Below are 20,824 nucleotides of genomic sequence, written 5' to 3' on the forward strand. Positions count from 1 at the left end.
TTTGATGATTTAATTCAACCCATCAAGAAAACGGACCACACGATGATGGTAAGCACATTTATTCGACGGATAGACATTTTGAGCAGTCAAAATCTCTGCCCAGCACGAACCCAAATGCAACAATCACTTCCGGATACCGGGTTAGCTTCAGATACCCTGAATGCGATCGTCTGTAAACAAACAGTGAGGGTGGCACCATCCTTGTACCAATTCTTACAAAATGCCCCGGGGGTCTAAGCCGTCAAGTCTCTGTCCTTATTATTGTGCTTATAACAATTTCGAGATTTCTTCTTGGTTACAGTACCCGGATACAGTCGTTAAGCTTTCGCTGGTCTTTCGTATCCTTCCCTGCTTCCTTCCTGACCTGTCTAATGTCCAGGGTAGGTCCGGTTTTGTACACTGAACTTCCACTGATTACACTTCCGCAGTTGCACGTAACACCACCATGTTGACACACTGTTCTTGTGTGCCCATCAGTGCCCTCCGTTCGTACGTACGAGCCTTCTGTAGCGATGAGGCCATCTTCAACAACAATCCCAAAAGGCAAACACATTAAGCTTCATAATACCGATTCAATTGCTCCGATGGCTCAGCTTAATTGAGTTTTTTTTTCTTGACTTTTTGTGTTCCATGTAGCATTGTTTCGTTTATGTCTTACTGTGACAGCTTCTTCCGGATGGTGCTTTTCAAACTATGTTTCCGTTCTGGAAGCTGTTTGACCTTGTTTGACGTCAATTCACTATTTCTTCTAGGTGTTTTTTACACTTTGATATAGACACACGTTGAGTGAGGTACATTGCGCAGGTGTGGTCTCGTCTAGAAGTACAATAAAGATCACTTTAGAAGCAGTACCAAAATGTACATGATTGAATGAGCGATTCATCACGATACTAGACAAGCAATGTAGCAGATATTGAGCTTTATCACGGCAGATGGCAAATATGAGGTTTATATTTTCGAAATTGAACATTCATACTAAGAATCAAGGAAAATATAAAACTAGAAAGTGTTTCAGAATCGATATTGGCATTAAAATGACAAACTGTATATTTAATCAAAGTCGTGCACACTAGAATTTATTCAATCTACGGGAGAATAATGGGCGTATCACTTGATTCAGCCAATGAACTTAATGTATTCTTAAACATCTCATGCATAATTTAATCTCGTTACGTATAGAGTTGGGTCCAAGCAAAGAACGGTAGCTGTACAATTCGTTCAGTTCAATCAAATGATCGAACGAACTTCGTTCGTAAAGAACTTTGAATACAGGTTGAGCGAACAGCACGTCCAATTTAGATCGCAACCAAGAACGACAGGTTGAACGACTAAAATCACGAGTAAACAGGATTAACAGGTCGAACGAACGGAATGTTGCGTGTGAGTAATTTTGAGAACAAATGTTGATGTTTCTTGTTATCTTTTTTTGTTGCAACTTTAAGTAGCTGTTTTACATGTTGCATAGTAAATATACTCGATGCATGTGTTATGGTCATTTTCTTTGCTGAAAGCAAGGCTTTCTAAATTTTCTTTTAAGCATGACATTTTGAGTGAACAGTACGAATTCACCAGTTTGAAAACCATTATCTACAAATAAAGAAGTAAGCATAAAACTTTAATATTTTAAAAGTAAAATGAAAGGCTTCAAACCAGTGAGTTTAAATCCACCCTAAAATCGATCCCGCTTTTAATGCGGATTTAAAGTTTATATACTCCTTACACTGTTGCTGATTTTTCGTTGCGTTATTTGTTTTCTAGGGGTGGCTTGCAAGGCCTCTCCCCGAACCCCCTGTCTCGTCGGAGGGCCTACGCATCCTTGCTTAATGTCCCTGCGGATGCCAGGACAGCAGGGGCATCCGGCCGCCCCTAACATGGAGAACAGAAGCTGGCCATCCCCACCCCCGCTCAAATTAGCAATATAAGCCATCCTCCCAATGGGTTGGGTTTCCCCGTATACCCAAGCTCAGATATTTGGAGAGATATGTTACCGTTCTGTACGCCGTGGACGTATTGAGTCGGAGTAGGGTATGTAGATCCTACATTAACCTTCAGGAGGTGTCGGACCATACCCGTATTAGTGCGGTATAGCTACAAACACTGACAACAGAACTCCTGACGGTAGCAAAGACCGGCAGGATACGATGGCTGGAGCATGTTATGAGGATGCCGGACTCATGCCCGCCAAGAAGGTATTCGGCAGCGACCCCCAGTTCGGTACGAGGCGTCGGGGAGCACAGCGAGTTCGTTAGCTGGATCAGATGAAAGGTGACCTGTCGGAGATCGGGTGCCTACACGGATGGGAAGCTGCAGCCAGGGATCGAGTTTCCTGGAGATCTATTGTTGACCGGGCCATGCCACGACGACGTCCTCATTAAAAGAGCAGGCCAACATGATGATGATGATGATGATGATACTCCTTACACAAATTTTGGATGATTCAATTTGTTTCCATGATTCTGATTGGCATTTCAACAAACGTATATATATAGAAAGGCCAGGTCGTATTGCTTCCGTGTTCTTCTAAAATGCAACAATGCTTCTTTACTTCTTACATGAACAAATCGGCTACCAAAAGTCATCGTATATTAGTGGAAGTTTATGATGATCATGCTCTATCAGAAAGCACTTGTCAAAAGCGGTTTGCGCGGCTTACAATTTTTAAAAAGTTAAAAAAAAAATTTAATATTGAGAATAGCTCCGGATATTCCTTGAAATATAATGATAGAAAGCTTCAAAGCTACGCTCGTTGAAGATCCTTCGCAAACGCAAGGCGAACTTGCAAAGACGTTTGAGATAACTCAGCCAGCCATTTACCAACAGTCAAAAATTATGGGGATGATCCGCAAGATAAGACATTGGGTGCCGTACGAACTGAAGCCGAGGGAACATAGACATCGAGGCCGAGTATTTAAGAAAAACTCGGCCACATGTGGCAGCACCACTTAAAAAAATGTTTGAAAACGCTGAAATGGAATGTCCTACGCTATCCGCCGTACAACCCTAACATAGCACATTCTGATCATCATCTTTTCCTATCGATGCTACATGGCCTAGCTGAGCAGCACTTCTTCCATTTTCAACAACAGTCGGCCCTTAGATCCGCTAGTATTTACAATCAATTTTCAGTTTGGAGCCCCTTTTTAGCCTCTCTTGTTTGTTTGTTTTAGCTTATCTGCTTAATAGTTTTTAGATGGACACATGCACATGCATGGAATCATGGGATAAACATATCGAACTTATCGACAGAGTGCAACTTATCCATGCATGTCGAACTTATCGACATGCATGAATCCTTCTGCATCTGTACTGTGCGAATCTGAGGGCATGGAGAAATCATAAAGCGTAAAAATAGCGCGTAAAGCATTCTCAGATCTTCTACATTGACATAGGAAGCGTAGTATGTTACACATGTTGAGATGAAGCAATGACGTTAATGCGTTCATAACAAAGACAGGAATAAACAGTTGGCATAGACGATAAATCGACGATGTTAATAAGAATATACTGCAAATTCAACTCAATTTCCCTGATAGCCAATCCGTACGTACGCCGTATAAGTTTCGTAAGTCCATTTAACTCGGACGTAAAGATAACACAATGGGAAAACGCGACTACAGTGCACCACGGTTAATTTATCAATGCATATTAATGTAAGCATGCTTCTTCTCATAGCAACAAAATTTGGAAAAGTCTTTGCCAAACCATTTACGGCTTCTCAGGAATAATTTACCGTCATTTGAATTATCAAGCCTAAGTCTAAGGCGACTGGTTCAATGAAAGGGTTTCTATAATCTATCCCGCCGTGTTAAATAAATACTGGAACCTCCACAACTTTGCTACTACGGCTGTAAATGCTTATATCTTAGGCACAAAACCTATATTATTCCATCCGATCCGAAATACAATCCAATTCAAGCACCAAACTGAGTTTGACACCACTGGCTGAGGCGTTCATTGCTAACACTGTTGAGAGTTCTCTACATATTGCAACCTTTAAATAAAAATACCACAACGAAAGCCAAAGTTATTAATTTTACTATATTTTAATGTGCATAACATCATCCAAAATAATATAATTTCTTATAAATAGCCAACTTAGCGTAATGCATTGTTTGTACAGGCCTAGCAATCTAGTCCACTATCATGATCATCGTCGCCTTCGCTTGCAATGTCATCGCTCTCCTCGCCCATTCCAGGGATATACTCATCCGACGATGTGTCGTCAAAATCGGGTTCAGATTCGTAAGGATATTCTTCATCGGACATATCGTCATCGGCTTGCCGTCTGGATGCACCATTGTGTCTTGGCGTACGTGGTAAAACAGCATCTAAAAATATAAACCTAAGCAAAATCAATTCTATCTGTACGTGTACATATAGCAGAGTGTGTTGATTGTATCCATATAATTTCTCATAAATAGAAAACCAAATCATCAATCCCGTAACGCAATGGTTTATGAACAAAAAATACAAGCAATGTATTAGAACAGCTAATATTGCACTATTCGGTTCAACAATTGTTAATTAAGAATTTTATAATATTTTTACTAGGACCACATGCACATGCACCCAACTACTTAGTAATTTATTACATTAAATAGTCCTCAAACTTTTTTGGTAAATTAATGACTCGATTTGACCGACGACCGGTTGGAGGTGATGAAGGTGGCGTACTTTGTAATACGTCGTTATCATACTTACTCGGATCGGGATGATCGTATTCACGAAAGTGCTGCGGATTTCGTCGATAACAGCGTGCCCCGAATGGACACATCGGCGTGCCGGGCGGAGGTGGCGGTAAATTCGGTCGTCGATAATCAAGATCGCCCGGATGAGCAAATGCACTGCGATGGTCTTGACCAGCACGATAGCAACGTATTCCGAAATCGCATGAAGGACGCAGTACAGCAGCACCCGGACCCATGACACCCAATCCAACTTTACCTCCCATGGCATATGGATCAGGTTTGACAGATACTGGCGGAACATTGCCGGCTATCGAGCCTCCCGATGGTCCCGACGCCGTGTTGCATTCTTCTGCGTCTGGGTCGGGTTTTATCTGCACTTGCGGAATGTTACAACTCGTAGGCAATTGTTCGGGATCGGGCTTAATCACAGCAGCTGGAGCAGATTCTGCATCAGTTGAATTAATGTCTTGGGACATCGTTTTTTCCAGATCGGCCTGATCGGACTGATTGGCTGAAAGGTATTGCGACGAAGTGGACGGTTCGTCGCCGCTATCCTCACCAACTACGCGTTGCCTTTTGAACGTGTCCTCTGCATGATCCGAATCATGTTTTCGTTTGGATGGCGCTTCTTCTTGCAATCTGGAACTCTGACTTTCCGTTTCCACCGACATGGCTGTGCTTTGTGAATCAATATCGGACGTATCTTCTCCCACCTCAAACCAATCGCCGTCCTGAATCAATCGAAACCTATCACCCACTTCTAGCAGTATAGTTTCATCCTTTTTCAGCAGGTAATCCGAGGTACCTTCTTTTTTTCGACAAAATATCGAATTTATGTGCAACGACTCGAGTCGTAGCAATAATTTTGACCCTTTCGTTTCCTTCGTAATCCGACCATGGGTTCGAGACACTCGTTTATCTTCACACTGTAATGATAGGGGGAAAAAGTACGTAACAGGAAGGCGCGAACACGGTGCATTTGTTTGGTTACTGCTTACCTCCAGAAACTTCCCACGACCAATTTCTTGGGCATGTTCCGGGACAATCTTGCGCGTTTGCTTGGAAGTATCGATAATAACAAGCGTTTTCATCTTATGATCGGTAGTATTTACTTGATTTCACATGAAGTTACTGGTAGCGATTGGCTGTTCGAAAGCGCGCGTGACGGTGATAAATACTGCGCCGCTTTGTTTATCGTTCAGCGAGGTGTTTACATTTTTTGATCAGTTTGACAGTACACCACAGTTTATCAATTTGAATGGCTACATCTGCAATAATGACGGACAGAATTTTGCACTTGCTACTTTGTATCCTCCTAATATATGCTACTAAGACATTTTAACGCTTATTTAAATACACTTTGTCAAAAAGTATGCATTCCCGACAAGCAATCTTTCCGTAAATGCATTGTATCGTTTTCAGTTTTGCTCACTCCGGGTGAGAAGCCATCTCACGTGGTGACAATCAATGAACCCCGGTGAAAATTATAAGACAAATCACCTTCCAATGACAACAGTTAACTGAATTCTGCCTTGCTGCTGTGCAGCATTGTCATATTTGTTTGTTTGCTGTATAAAATAATCCAATTTTAAGCTACGATTAAGTTTTTTTGGTTTACAAATGAAACCTGTTGTGTACATAAAAGACTATCTGATTCATTTCGTCGCTAGCCAACATGGCATTATCGCAATTGGTTGAAAAGTTGAAGGTACTGCAAAAGTCCTCTTATTTTGAATCATCTGCAACTAATACGATACGCTTCTGTTTTCGTTCCACCACCACCGATCCCTCAGTTCGGAGAAAAATATATTTTAGCAAATATCGTCGTAATGCCACTAGCTAAACAAAAGGCTGATAATGATGAACTGAACGAGTATAAACTGCCGGCGCGCAACAAATTCCTTACGTTCGATATCTGGGAATCGTTCGTTTACCGAAAGCTGTACGACTTGTTCCGCAAAAAGTTGAGCACTCATGATAAAGAGCCACAGTTTCAGCTAAATACGGAATACCATATGATATGTAACGATCGTCCGTACCTACAGATGAAGTATGAGTTCCGGGACAAGCACTATCGCAACAATTTAAACATTCTTTTCAAGGAAAAGTTTGCGAACTTGTACGACATCTGCATATACGTGGAAATCAGTGACCATGGGAAAGCTATTTTCGATAAGGTAGAAAATTTGGACCGAACGATACAGTGCCTATCGAAAGAGATCGAGCATATAAAGCGGGAAAATACGAACGTGACATCCGAACCGGATAAGCCAAAGCTTTCCAACCCCAATCGTGTGGTGACATCAGAAGTAGAAGAGTACCACCCCGAACCAGTGAGAAAGAGTGCACGAAACACGGACGAAGAATATGTTCCCGTTACTCGCAACGGCACATCACCAGGCATTAAACGTACTTACAAACCATCGAAAATAACGGATGGTGGTCAACCGGTTCACTCGACGGAGCCTGATCCCTACACACCACCAGGAACGACTGATACGCCGATTAAAATTTCCTACACTCCAACAACTCCAAGTCCACAGAATAAGTTAGACGTACGAAAAATTCCCATTGTCAAACCGCCGGTGGTCGAAAAAAGTCTTTTCGGATCGGATGACGACGAAGAGTATGATCCAACGAAGTCGAAAGTTTCTGCCGAACCACTGCAGGCGGCGAAGAACGATAGTGGAAAAGACATGTTTTCCGACAACGATCAACCGAACTCGCCAAACGAAGACATGGCCACTCAAAGTTCCACACCGCCAACGTATGTGACGGGAAAGCGAGAAGTTTTACCAAGGAGCAGTAAACAAAATTTACGCGGTACAATGATTGAAAGCCCGGAAGAGAAGGAAAAGCGAAAAGCAAAGGCATTGAAAAAAAGCGGCCCTTCCGCAAAGCAGGAGGAGGAAAGTATTAATGCACTGCTGCAGCTGAAGAAGGTAATTCGGAAAAAAGCTGCCCAACGGAAAGAAGCTTCGTTGAAGAAGCAGGGCAAATTGGAGAAAATCTCCGAAGTTGCCACAGAGATGAAAAGACTGTCCAAGGTGGAAGTACTGTAAGTAGATTGTAATTTGACAGGAAGCTTTGAAAATGGCGATTCATTTTTAATTTCTTTTTTCTTTTTTGTGGTGGTAGGGATTGCGTCAGTTTGTCAAAGCAAGAAATTCTGGACACATTCCAAAAATACAGTCACGAATTGCACGACATCTTTACACGCTACAAGGATCAAACTGAGCGCCAGTGGAAGTCGTCCCCGGAGCTATGTTACTTTACCGACATTGGTAACATATTGGATGATGAGCAAAAGTTTGTAATGATGCAGCACCTGGAGGATGAATTTGTGTCGGAAAAGCAACGGGGCAAGGTAAGGTTCTTTCCATTCCCAAGAAACAGGCATTACGTTAATGGTTACTGCTTCTTAGTACACCGAGTTCTTCACTTCGACGCTGCTGATGGAGTGGGGTTTACGAATTTTTATGGAACGACACAACTTCACCAGCCGCGAGTTGGCCTTAGAACGCATTAAACAGCAGGAGAAGTCCTACATCGCATCCCTGTCGGACGAGTTCATGGTGAAGTACCATTAGGGGGCTGGCCACATTCGTGCCTTCCAAGGGAGGGGTTAGATCATGCCCTTAATTTGCTGTATCAAATGTATTACGTTAAAAATCACATGTTTACCCCCTAGGACAAACTCTGGTTGTTTTATTGAATATATGTTATTTATGCGTTTCTTTGCAAATAATGCGCATTCGATTATTAGGCAAAATTGTAAAACTACAATCTATATACGAAAAAAGAAGAGCGGCTCAACGAAAGAAAAGCGCAACTTACCGCGCCCGTCCGCTACTCTTGATCTTCCATACCGTAATCATCATCAAAATCGTACGTTTCCTTTTCTTCCTTGACCGAGCTGGTCAACTTGTTCTGTTGCTTTTTGCGTTTCTTCATCTCTTGCTTCTTGTTTCGGTTTGCTGTTTGATTTCCCTCCAGCAAAAACATCGGATCTTTTCGGAATTTTTTCTCCTCCTCCGCGTAATCGTTCACCTTCCGTTTGCGGCTCTTGCCATCGCCGGTTTTACCCTCCATAGCATCGTCCCGTTCAATAATTGTTCCTTCGTTTGATAAAACCGGCAGCTGATCGCTTTTTGCCAGTTTCATATGAACTGGACCGCCCGTGTCAACATCCATCGTAAGAATATCCTCCTTCTTGATGCCCACCTTCATACCGTCGCCATCCTTCATGTTGAAGCTTGCCTCATACTGATTGCCCAGCTGTTCCACGATAGCATCGAGCTGCTGATCGAGATCCAGCTCGGGCACGTTTTCCGTGGACGTAACGAGCTGTGCATCGAGATGCACCTCGTCCGCGTTATCCTCGGGTGGCTGGGTGCAGTATTTGATCTTGCCACTGTTCCAATCCTCTATCAGACAGCGTGCCGCCTTCTTAACGTCCGGTACACCCTTCTTCGCTAACGCACCCATACGGATGGCTTTCTTGGCGAGGAACTCGTCCGTCGAATGGAACTCACTAATGTCATACAGCTTGCAGAAGTACATCATTGTGCCACGCTTGAGGATATCATTCGCCAATGGAAAAGGATCTTGAATTTCCGTAACACGCTGTGCATTTTTGAGGGCGTAAAATTTGTTTTGGTCCTGCTCTTTCGGGCGCTGGAACACAATTCCAGGACTGTCCAGCAGCTTAACGTGCGAATCGATCTGTACCTCTTGCATCTGCTTGGTAACTCCCGGTTTTGCTCCGACCATACAGGCACGTTTGCGCTTTAAAGAGTTCACCAGTGAACTTTTTCCCACATTCGGTAACCCTACCACACCGACCCGGATCGAGGTACGAATGTTGTCACTACGGCAGTAGTTAGCCAACAGTTCCTTCAGCAAATCCGCACCGATGCAGGGCGAACATTCGAAGCTTTTGGCAGATTTAAACTTTTTGTGGCCAATGTTAGACTTCTGTGCTTGTGTCGTTGCCTTGAACGGAATAACCGGCCCTGAGCGACGAAGGTATTTCATCCAGCGCTCCAAATTATCGCGCGGTACAAGATCAGCCTTGTTCAGAATCACTACCAATCGCTTCTGGCCGGGTGCTTCACGAACGATCTTCGCTACTTCGGCGCAACGAGTTCCCAGTGGATCGCGAGCATCGACCACTTCCAGCACAACATCCGCCGCATCGACCACTTTCTTAAACTCCTTAAAGTAAGCCTTCAGTGAATTTTCCTTTCCACCACCACCGGAAACGTTTGCGTAATCATCTTCCTCGCCAGTCTGCGGACTGAATTGATCTTGTCGTTTCTCAGCATCGGCCACCATCGACTGCAGCGTCTTCGAGCGTAACTCTTCCTGACGCTGTGCCTTCTGCCGTTCTCTGTCCTGTTGGCGCAGTTCCTCCTGTTTTTGTTTATACTCTTCAACTTCCGCAATGATTTCCCGCTTGAATGGACATATGTTCGGCACTTGGATTAGCTTTTGTTTTTTGCTTTTAAGCTTGGGCAGCTTCTTTGCCTCCTTCAGCTTCTTGCGTTTGCTATCGGCTATCTTCTTGATAACCTTGTACCGGAGGGAGGATTTCTGGCGTTTTGATTTGCGGCCTAGAACGAAAGAAAACAAACCGTGCGATTAATGTACACGTTGACAGGATACAATAGGCGAAGCTACTTACATTTTAGCGCTTTTAGAGCCATCCTAGTTGAATTATCTTAATTTACAGAACTTTAGACACAATTTACGCAGCAAAACGCAGCCAAACACCACGTTTTTCATTCACTACGAATGAAAACACCCGGCCGTAGCGGATGGCAGACGTCAAACAGGACGACTCGTAGCACGTGCGTGCTGAGATAAATTGACATTTTGAGCTTCTCACGGCGTGAATTAGCAGTGAGAAGAATGTTGACTTCATTTTCATGATTTCTTCTGCACAATTCGGTTGAATAGCAACATTTTATGAAAATTTAATAAATTCAACAAATTCGTATCAAAACGCGGTTAGGTTTTTTTATTCCTTCAATACCATAATTAGGGCTAATTAAAAAAATAAAATGAGAAGTGAGAACTTGATGTATCGGCATATCTTTCCTAAAATTATCTTAATCGCTTGGTATAGCTTATTGTTGTGTTTCTACTTACCATGTGCATCCATCAGTCACGTAATTTTCTCGTGGTGTTGCAAAATATTATTCTTTCCGATTCTGTAGTTCAATATCTTGCCTTTCTAGCCGCTGATGGCGCACGTACGCCGCTAGTAATGTCGAAAACAATGTGAGAGCTATAAGTGTGGCATGTTGGTTACCACCCTGTTCCTAAATTATACATTTTGAAAGCGGCCGGCGCCAATTGTTCGGGAAAGGCAATGATACGAGGAAGCACCAACGTGTGGAGGGGAAGAGTTGGGAGCGGCAGCACAACCTTGTTTCATGGCTGGCCCTGGAGCAGAAATGCCTGTACATCGAGACCCATGCACGCAAAACGAACCATATGCTATCCGCTACAAGTAAAGTATATCCCAAAAGTGATGGAAAGGAGGTTACTTTGCCCTGTCTATCTAGGCCGTAAATTAGTCGCGCATCCTCACGGAGTACAAACGATACCAAATACCTTCAGCATGCTCACTGTCCGGAGCGTTGCAAGTGATACTAGCGATAAGCTGCGGTCCAAACGGGTGGATGAAAAGGACACGCGAATATGGCTACAGAAAATATCCCCGTACGCGAGATTGATGCGTATCGACAGGCCCATCGGTTCCTGGCTACTATTCTGGCCATGCGGGTGGAGTATTGCGCTCAGTGCGCCGGCGGGATGTTGGCCGGATCCTATGATGCTGGGACTGTTTGGTGTTGGAGCGTTTGTGATGCGTGGTGCCGGATGCACGATCAACGATCTGTGGGATCGTGATATTGATGCAAAGGTCGAACGCACCCGAAACCGACCCCTGGTTGCAGGAGAAATTGCCCCGTTTGACGCGATTGTATTCTTGGCTGGACAACTGGGTGTTGGTTTGTTTGTGTTGCTGCAGCTAAATTGGTACTCGATCCTGCTTGGCGCCAGCTCGTTGGGACTGGTTGTTGTGTATCCGTTGATGAAGCGTGTCACCTACTGGCCTCAGTTGATGCTAGGGGCAACCTTCAATTGGGGCGCATTGCTTGGCTGGAGTGCTACCCAAGGATCGGTCGAGTGGGCCGCGTGCCTACCGCTATACATAGCTGGTGTTTGCTGGACGATTGTGTACGATACAATATACGCGCACCAGGACAAGGTGGACGATTTGATAATCGGCATCAAATCGACGGCTCTACGATTCGGCGATAATACGAAACTTTGGCTGAGCGGGTTTACAGCGGCTATGGTAGGCAACCTGCTATCTGCTGGACTGGTGTGTGATCAAACGTGGCCATATTATACCTCAATTGGGCTCATTGGGGCCCACTTAGCTCATCAGGTATTTAAATTCGTAATGGCATATTGTTGTTGGAAATGCCTAATATGATGTTTCAATTTTGTTTCAGATTCACTCTCTAAATATCCACAATCCAAAGGATTGTGCCACCAAATTCATTTCCAATCATCAAGTAGGATTTTTACTATTTCTGGGCATCGTTCTTGGAACGTTATACAAACAGAACAGCGATGAGCGGACAAAAAGCACTACAACTACAGCCAGCAGCAGTACCACGGGTGGCCAGCTAAGTGCCACTGTTACCGGCACGAGAAACATTGCTGTATAAAAGCCCTTGTTCGTGGTTTCCTTCAATCTGGAACCACGTGGAGATATCGTCAACCTAAACGGTTAGCCAGCCCAAAGTTGTATGAAAGAAACTACGATCCATTTCTGGGAGCCTTTAGCTCAAAGACTTTGTTTAAATTGAATATAACATGAGGCAGATGAAGCGCAGATAATTCAAAGACCATTACTATTATTTTACGTTTTTTAATTTGGCTGCTCGAAAAGTCATAACGATGTTAGCAATACATCGATTTTTCCATATTGTATCACAGGAAAAACAGGAGCAAGAACTGCCATCGAGGCAGTGAGTTTTTAATCATTTTATCTAACTTAATAAAACAATAGCACCAAAGTGATGACAAATATGTTTGTGCAAGCGTAGCGCCAAGATGTAAGATTAAATATGTTGCCCGTAAAAGAATTCGATAGGAATAGGAATCTATAATGATGAACAAACGAAAACCATTTCAAAGGGAGTATTTTGGATATGAAATATACTTGATCACTACTGTCATTACATCACATACGAATTGTTTCTTTGGCAACTGCCAAATGGATGTTTGCAGCTGCGCTGTTTTTCAATGGCGGTTACTGTTCTTATGATTACTTTGGACAAAGTATTGCTTTTTTGAAAAGCGTCCTCATAGCTCCCATGGAAATGTTATGGTTTTAAAGCCTCCTAACATCGTTCTTATCTTTCATTACATCCAAAATCTTAAATGTCTCCACAAGCTTATTATAATTGTGATGAAGTAGGGTTAATGGAAACATTATAAAAAAAACGTTGTTTAACCTGCTAGGTGGATCGATTGGTTGTACAGTGGTGTGGGCTGGAAACATTCGGCATTTGTGGTGATTTGACAGATCATACCAGAACCCTTATCTCGTTATCGTAGTTTTTTCGTGTGTCTTACAGGATTATCATCTGTTCCTGGAACGTAAACAGAGGAGTTGAAGTTTCTATTCGTCGATATGGCATGCACCTTCGTAATCTGTAATCGCGCACCATAGTCGAGTAAGAACGCTGGTTGTATTTATTACAGTGAAAGCGAGCTGTTATGTTGCTACATTCGTTCGTTCTGTTGATAATTGCGTTATTCTTACGCCAGTCCGCAATCGTAACATGCTGTGAAACATGTGGAAGATACTAACAATTGTGCGTGGAACGAACATCCCGCTAGTGTTTGCTCGCAGAGCATATTAGAAGTGGCCATTCTTCGCATTAAAACAACGAATTTACTTGTCAGTCCAGATGTCCACCCACTAGCATTTGTCGTGCCTGCCGTACGCATACTTTCAAGAACAGCCAGCGCGCGCGCGTTCACTTCACACGGCAGGGGCTTGCTCATATGCCTTTTGTTTGTGGAATGTAGCTCCCCGTGCGGGCCTGATAGCAGCGACAAAAAGCAGCGTTTACTTCCTAGGTTCCTTGCTAGTTTTCCGGTATGTGTTTTTTGATGTCTTCTTCCATTCACGCCACACTTTTCTACGTGACAGTGGAAGAGGGTGCCAGTTGATGGTGTAGTGGAGGTTTTGTCGGGCGAAAGTGTTCAAATTGTTCTAAATGTCCACTAGCGTACCGAGCATGGCTACTGGAATTGCTTGAGAAGCCGCACCTGCTAAAAAAAGTAATTTCCAAGAGCAAGGTTTTTCGGTAGTGAAAATTTGGCAAACTAGTGTGTACTTAGCACCTGCCTATGTGTGAGTGTGTGTTGTGTGTGATGATAGATTCATGTGCGTACATTACTGTGTATGCTTGCAGCATTTCCTTGTGCATTTTTTCTCTAGTGATTGGTCATGATACCGCTCCCACAAATTGCGGCAGCATCTAAGTCAACAGTGAAGTTGGAGGACTCGCTGAAAACAAGAAATGGTGTGAAATGCGCCCCGTCGCAGGTGCAGGAAGTGGAGTCAGTTTTAGGCGGCGGCTATATTCCAAGAAGGTGCCAAATCTAGTCAGTGCGAGTGCTTGTTTGTGTATGTGTGTGTATATATGTGGTGGGAGAATACGGTGCAATGTTTTCGCAAATTCGCTTCAATGTGGCTTATGATGCTGTAAAGTTGTGTCATTAAAAATGTACAGTTAAGTTGCCGGCACTGTGTGATATCTAGCAGCGGATACTTACAATGATTATTGTTGACATGTAGAAAGTAAAGGAAACCAGTTGGAAAATATCAAGCTGTGAAAATTACTGCGAAAAAATCAGATTTCCAATGAATGGTTCCTTAGGAAACATCACGAAACAGTCATTCATTTGTCATCCAGATTCCAATTCAATACGTGTTCTTTCTGTTCTTTCATTTCATGGCGTCAACTGTGTTTGCTTATTATTCCGTAGTGTGCTAGTAAAAGGCAAAGTGAACATCATGCACTGAATCTCATTTGAATCTCGTTCTCCGGTTTATGTCAATCGGTGGTAGCAGCGGAAGTAGAGTGCCAAAGTTTTTAGTGATTTATTGTAACTACCTAAGTATCGCTAGTAACAAGGAATATACCTAACCTGAATCCCGGATATTAAAGAATAATAGTCAACATGATCTGGTCACCGACAAGCAACAAATACGGAGTTGGTAAGTGAATTTCGAATTCTAGGGCATGGTTTAAAAAAAATCAATTGCTACCCTCAGGTTACCATAATGCCTTTGCAGCAGGTGTGTGTTTTAAGCGAAAAATCTACGTTCCAATCCACCCCATGTACACGCGGCAGAAGATCGAGTGTGCGATGAACGCAGCAAAACGCTGTCGTTAGTATTTGTCGTTGATAATATAGCGTCGTCTCCATCGCTCACAGAACGGATGGCCATGTATTTCTACTAGAAACTGAGGGCAGAGAAGAATTGAATAATATGTGTAGCGCGATGACGTCGCAACAATTCCTATCAGACAAAAGTGCAACCGCGGCGAATGTCGAACGTCATGGGTTGAAGGGCAAAGAAATTGCATTATCTTGATCGTAGAAGTTGTTGAGCTGTGTGGTGTGGACTTGTTTAAAATTGAGCTGAAAATATTAACCGAGTTTAGATGAATTGATGGTCAATCTGGCACATCAAAGATTGATAGTTAAAGTAATGCAGAATGGCTTAGACACATAAAATATATGCTTTTTCAGCGACAAATGTCATGTAACGAACACTTAAGCTCTATTGATCATACTTTATTCAAATCAACATTAGCCAACTTTTCGGATTGACTACCAATATTTGCTTCGGAACGGTCTCCAGAGTTTATGTTGTTATTTTGAACAATGATAACGTCAATTGCATTGCTTCACAATGGCACAGTTTGATTGAACACATTATTCTTTTTTTATTACGTTAAAGATAATGGAGTCATAACTAACAATCTGTAGTTTTATTACATACACAGTCATGGCTTACATAGCTTTTGATCGAATCGTTACCATCTCCGACTGTCCGATAAATTTGTATATGGTTTTGCCACAAGTCTTCCGTAGCTTGGCTCGAATGAAGAAGAAAATGGGTAATGCGGATGTACCATTTCCGGTAAGCGCCTTTTTGAGTACAACATTAGTTCTTTATCGCTGCGCATCGTCGTTCTGACCACGCGTAGGAAATATATGCATATTTTTTGGAAGAGAAATAGAGATCGAAAGAGAGAGAACAATTCTCCGAATAGATAAAAGCTATTGGTTTAGCTTTTAAAATTAAATAGAGTTATAATGTCCAAAAACAAAGATAAAAATACGAAAAAGTTTGGTAGTGGTAGTTAATAAAAGTTAACTAATTTTTTTTTGTAAAAGCATTTATTATTTGCCACTGAGTATGCGATAGTTCATGCCTTCGTTACATATCCAAGGTCAGCATAACTTGTTTTTCATAAGCATGAAACTACAAACGAGGGCCATACGGTGTCATTCACCCTTATCCAGTGACGTTTCGCCATTATTTATATGTTGCAGTGTGTGTTTTACTGCACACAACTGACAGGCTGATAACGCAAATGAAAAACAATTTCTAGGAACGATTAGGAAATCTTGGAAAGGGTGGTGTCTACTGTCAAACATATTTTGTTGAATGTGATAATATTTTGTGCTGGAAGAAGTAATGTGTGTATAGGTAGTTACTTAAGATTAATTTATCAAGCTTTTGAGATCAAAAGATTCTTTAAGCTTGCGCTTATCTCAACATCAACATGTTGTTATCGGTGCTAACATTCAACAGGTTCGATCGATCGTTCGTGGAGGGAGCACACTGCTGGAAAATCACTGTTATTTAGCATTGTTAATTTAATCACTAAATCGAAGTTTGCGGCCCCTTGCTTGACCCTGTGGCAAGCTACTGCTGCATAGAAGAGTCTCAAGTCTATATCAATTAACAGTGGATATCAGGATCTGGATTGACTTAAATAAGATGGTCCTATTAGGTGGCACATTCGAGTTTCGGATAATTTTTTCTAACGTCAAGATCAGGTGCAGGATTTTAGTAATAGCTTCCATTCAACTTCAGCTGAATGTGAAACTGCTGCTCTGTAATATTCTTGAAGATTTCACACGAGGGGATGATCAGACACAGATCAGACACATCGATCTTGCAATATCTGGGAGAAAATCTTGTTGATATAAATGTTTCCGTATTTTTGCTACTGCCTTTGGTTTGGGTATTTGTATCTTCCCTTCCCTTCCCTGAGAATCGCTTGTGTACAGGTAAAAACGTTTTTTGTATCATTCATTCATTCATTTGTATCGATTTATTCACTCATTTCATAAACTGATCCGACGTATTGATCCAGCAGCAAGTGGCTGCCTTCCATTTTCACCACCATGAAACCGCTTGTTCGCATTGCACACGCCAGGAATGAAATGAAGAAGACTGGAAAGAAAATTACCGATCGTTCAAGGTTATCCGGCACGCATACTTCCGTTCTGTGGCAACCCGGTTCACATTCATCGTAACGCCCATCGTAACCATTCACGTTCACTGCCATCGAACTCATTTATTAGTGTTCGCTGCTGCATTGTGCGAGATTTTTTTTTTGAAGAAATCGTACAAGCTAAAAATAAACCGTCCCCTATCAGGCGGGGGCAGGTCTGCTTAGCGATTGACTGGAATAGAAATGGTAGACATGGTAGTGGTATGTAACTCGCATTCATTGGCACAGTTTTATAATTCATGTTAAATTGTTAAAGTAATCCATTAAAGTTGATAGGTTGCTGGAAATTGCCTGCGAGGCAACGCGTTATAGATCAACAGTCACGGAACAATTCTTTTTCATCAGTTGTTTGTTGTGATTGTTGTCAGGTTGGGTGTATGTGCATGTGCTTATTTTATGAGCAAAAGTTAAGTTTAGGATGGGATGACCTTTGTTGGGTTCACAGAGATTCACAGTACAAACAATAATTTCCTTCGTGAAGTAGACGTTTCCATTGGTGACAAAGCTTCCATATGCAGTTTGTTTAATGTGAGGCCCAGCGCCTTCACATCAGACACAAAGGTCGATAACAGAAAACCCAACGTGCGGCGGAAGAAGTCTCACACGACATGGCTGTAATTCATCATTCGCCGAGTTCGTTATTATTCTACTGTTTTTATCATTTCTTTACATTGCCTACAGTTTATCGTCTTGGTCTTTTTCATTCCATCTCTTTAGCATGTTATGGTATCCTTCCGTCTCTGACGCTCGGTGCATTCAGACGCCCAGTAGACGGTGTCTGGTTGTGGGACAATAAAAAAAAAGAACAATATTTTTATCCGCTTCTGGAATTCGTTTATGCTGCATGCATGGTTTGTTTGTTGCGTCTGCTACTCACAACACTCTCGCTGTTGAGCTGTTGAGCGACGCATCGTGCAGCATGTGAATTATGGATCTCTTATTTCCTGTTTGAAGGTTGTTTCGCTTCGAAGCCGAATGCAGATGTTTCGGGATGAATGTAATGTGTTAGTTTTGTTAGTAAGGCACGCATTTTATTCGTGTATGCACTAGATGCAAACTATGGATTAGCTCATGGTTGATGGATTTAATAATGCATAATGTAGCTAAAGGATTTTTATAGTAATAATATTCGAAACGTTTAGTGCATTTATTTCACTCCGAAAGTACTCTTTTCATACAGCCCAGGAAATGTAACGTAAGTTTTATTGGAACCTCTCTTTTTGGAAAGTATTCCTTGTTATAAACATCAGCTGGCTACACGAAGCAATTTTGATTTTTCCTAGCAAACTTTGAAATAAATTCAAGCATTTCCAGCGTGTTCATATTAAGTCCAGTTTCGAAACACTTGTAGATGACGAATGCGTGAATGCGGCCATTCTTGATCGCATCTGAATTTGGGTAATTAACCCAATATATTAATATTCATTACAAGGGTAGAAGATCGCAGCCTGTCCCATACTGAACGAAATAAAAAAGGAACACTTAATCGGAGTGTGAATCAGACTTTCCTTGGTTGAGTCATTTTTTATTGTCGGTAGTTTCAAAAAAAAAGACATGACTTTTTCTTCAAATTTTTCACCTATGTCAAATAAGGAAAAAATATTTCGTAGTTTTTCTCAGACTTTACGGTGTAATTTTCCACATGTAGTATGAACTACTTTGTCCGAAAGTAAGGTGACATTGGATGTCAAATTTCGCACGTGAAAAGAAGCCCCTTGTTTTGATTTTTCGTTTGTCAATATGCATGTTTTTGACAGTTCTGCCACGGTTTCAAGTCACAACATCTACTCGGCTAGGAGTGACAATTTGTTTTCGTAGCTGCGCCAACTGTTTTTGTCCATATTGACCATGTCCAAGTTTGTGGAGCTGCGCGCATGTATCAAATTTTTTTGCGCATTGAAATAAACGCTGTGAAAACATTTCGGATGTTACAAAAAGCCTTTGGGGAAGAATCTATGTGGAAGAAAAATGTGTACAAATGGTACAATGATTTCAAGAATGGGCGTGAGAAGGTCGACGGCGAGGACCGTCCGGGGAGACCACCCACCTAGACCGACGACGCCCACGTCGTCCAAATCAAGGATTTGGTGGTCAACGATCGTCGGTTGACTCATATCGTCCTTTCGGATCCTCCATCCGGCGAATGCGATTGTATTTGTGGAAAAACAACAGCTGGTTTTTGCACCACGATAATGTGCCCTCCCGTACGGCCATTATTTTGAGGGAGTTTTTCGCAACAACTGGCACCCATATCGTTCCGCAACCGTCGTATTCGTCAGATTTGACACCAACCGGCTTCTGGCTGTTCAACAAGCTAAATCGGCCCCTTCGGGGACACCATTTTGACACTATCGAGGAGATAGAAGCCGTAGCGATGGTGGAACTAAAGGACATACCAGTATTTGCGGTTTCCATCTGCTTTGAGTAGTCCGAGAAGAGGTGCATTGCATGGGAAGGGAATTACTTCGAAGGTAATCCTTCATTTGGACTAATAAAAAAACATTTTTGAAAAGAAATCGCAGTCACTTTATTTTTCGGGCACAGAAGAATATGAACTGTTGCCCTCAATTATAGTATCAATCAGTACAGTAGCAGTGGCATCAATTTTATCATTTCAAATAGATGAAAACCTAATAAAACTTATTACATTTCCCAAATTTTGTTATTTTGAAGAGGATGGTACCAAAGTTAATATTCAAGCTTATCTGAACTACTTGTACTATAAAATGCAGGGTACCAACATCATGGAGCGTTTATTATTGGAAAATTTGTACCGAGTTTAACCGAGCATGGCCGGGATAAGGCAAAAAAAAACAAGGAGGAAATTGAGAACTTTGTATAAAATCAGCTCTAAAACAGCTGAAAATCTTCTTATTGGCTTAACGACCTCTAAGGTCATGCCGGCCATCGAAATGGCTTAGTAAACTTGCCAATACCACGTAGTTGGATAATCAGTCCTCACTACGAGAGAACGGTCCACATGGGATTTGAACCCCGGACGCCTGCACCATCCCGTGCCGCTCCTGCAAAAGAGCTGAAAATACTTGAACTAAAATTAAAAAAATAAAATAAAATCAGATTTTGTGTATTTTGGAACTATTAGCAATTTCACAAGATTGGAGGCCCCTTGATGAAGCTAGAATGGCGCTGGTCTTCACACGGCAAATGGGGTTCAAATCCTATCCTAACCGTTCCCCCGTAGTGAGGACTTGACGACTATCCAACCACGTGGATATCATCGAGTCTATTAAGCCTTCAGTTAGCCGGTTTGATCGTAAAAGGTCGTTAAGTCAAGAAGAAGAAGAAGAGATGAGATGATTTTAAATGTTATGTTATCATCACGCTTAGAATCTTAGAAATATGGCCTAGCTGTTCTAACATTAGAAAAAGAAATTTTATTCCTTATTTTTTTCAACGCTATTGGTTTTGTTTAAAAAAAAACGTTATGTTGTAATACTTTAATTATTGGTGTTGTAAACGGTTATAACTAATTGTAAC

At 42.1% G+C, this 20,824-nt stretch overlaps 5 protein-coding genes across 6 annotated transcripts in view; 3 read left to right on the plus strand and 2 right to left on the minus strand.

The window, feature by feature from the left end:
* Positions 1-4,116: 4,116 nt before the first annotated feature.
* LOC126558198 (aprataxin and PNK-like factor) lies at positions 4,117-5,903 on the minus strand. 2 transcript variants are annotated; one of them, XM_050214164.1, is made up of 3 exons: positions 5,687-5,903; positions 4,702-5,614; positions 4,117-4,328 (listed from the first exon to the last, which is right to left on the minus strand). In XM_050214164.1, the coding sequence occupies exons 1-3, from the start codon at positions 5,777-5,779 to the stop codon at positions 4,123-4,125; spliced, it is 1,212 nt and encodes a 403-aa protein (XP_050070121.1). In that variant the 5' UTR covers positions 5,780-5,903; the 3' UTR covers positions 4,117-4,122. The 2 variants fall into 2 exon arrangements, 1 of the variants encoding a protein (XP_050070121.1); XR_007607037.1 differs by lacking the exon at positions 5,687-5,903 and having other exon boundaries at positions 4,187-4,342; positions 4,702-4,840.
* A 460-nt stretch (positions 5,904-6,363) lies between these two features.
* On the plus strand, positions 6,364-8,278 carry LOC126557617 (uncharacterized). Its single transcript, XM_050213458.1, has 4 exons — positions 6,364-6,396; positions 6,482-7,746; positions 7,827-8,055; positions 8,114-8,278. Exons 1-4 carry the CDS (start codon positions 6,364-6,366, stop codon positions 8,276-8,278), a joined length of 1,692 nt encoding a protein of 563 aa, XP_050069415.1.
* Positions 8,279-8,537: 259 nt separating this feature from the next.
* LOC126557493 (guanine nucleotide-binding protein-like 3 homolog) lies at positions 8,538-10,396 on the minus strand. The gene is made up of 2 exons (XM_050213287.1): positions 10,375-10,396; positions 8,538-10,303 (listed from the first exon to the last, which is right to left on the minus strand). Exons 1-2 carry the CDS (start codon positions 10,394-10,396, stop codon positions 8,538-8,540), a joined length of 1,788 nt encoding a protein of 595 aa, XP_050069244.1.
* A 451-nt stretch (positions 10,397-10,847) lies between these two features.
* On the plus strand, positions 10,848-12,436 carry LOC126558064 (4-hydroxybenzoate polyprenyltransferase, mitochondrial). Its single transcript, XM_050214001.1, has 2 exons — positions 10,848-12,150; positions 12,218-12,436. The coding sequence occupies exons 1-2, from the start codon at positions 11,065-11,067 to the stop codon at positions 12,434-12,436; spliced, it is 1,305 nt and encodes a 434-aa protein (XP_050069958.1). The 5' UTR covers positions 10,848-11,064.
* A 2,511-nt stretch (positions 12,437-14,947) lies between these two features.
* Positions 14,948-20,824, plus strand: part of LOC126556609 (dedicator of cytokinesis protein 3) — a 54,701-nt gene continuing 48,824 nt past the window's right edge. Inside the window, exon 1 of the mRNA XM_050211952.1 lies at positions 14,948-15,006. Within this exon, the coding sequence (XP_050067909.1) occupies positions 14,970-15,006 (37 nt within the window). The 5' untranslated portion in view covers positions 14,948-14,969. The remainder of the gene's footprint in view (positions 15,007-20,824) is intronic.

Source organism: Anopheles maculipalpis, chromosome 2RL, assembly GCF_943734695.1.
Source record: "Anopheles maculipalpis chromosome 2RL, idAnoMacuDA_375_x, whole genome shotgun sequence".
In the NCBI taxonomy this organism is placed as follows: Eukaryota; Metazoa; Arthropoda; class Insecta; order Diptera; family Culicidae; genus Anopheles; species Anopheles maculipalpis.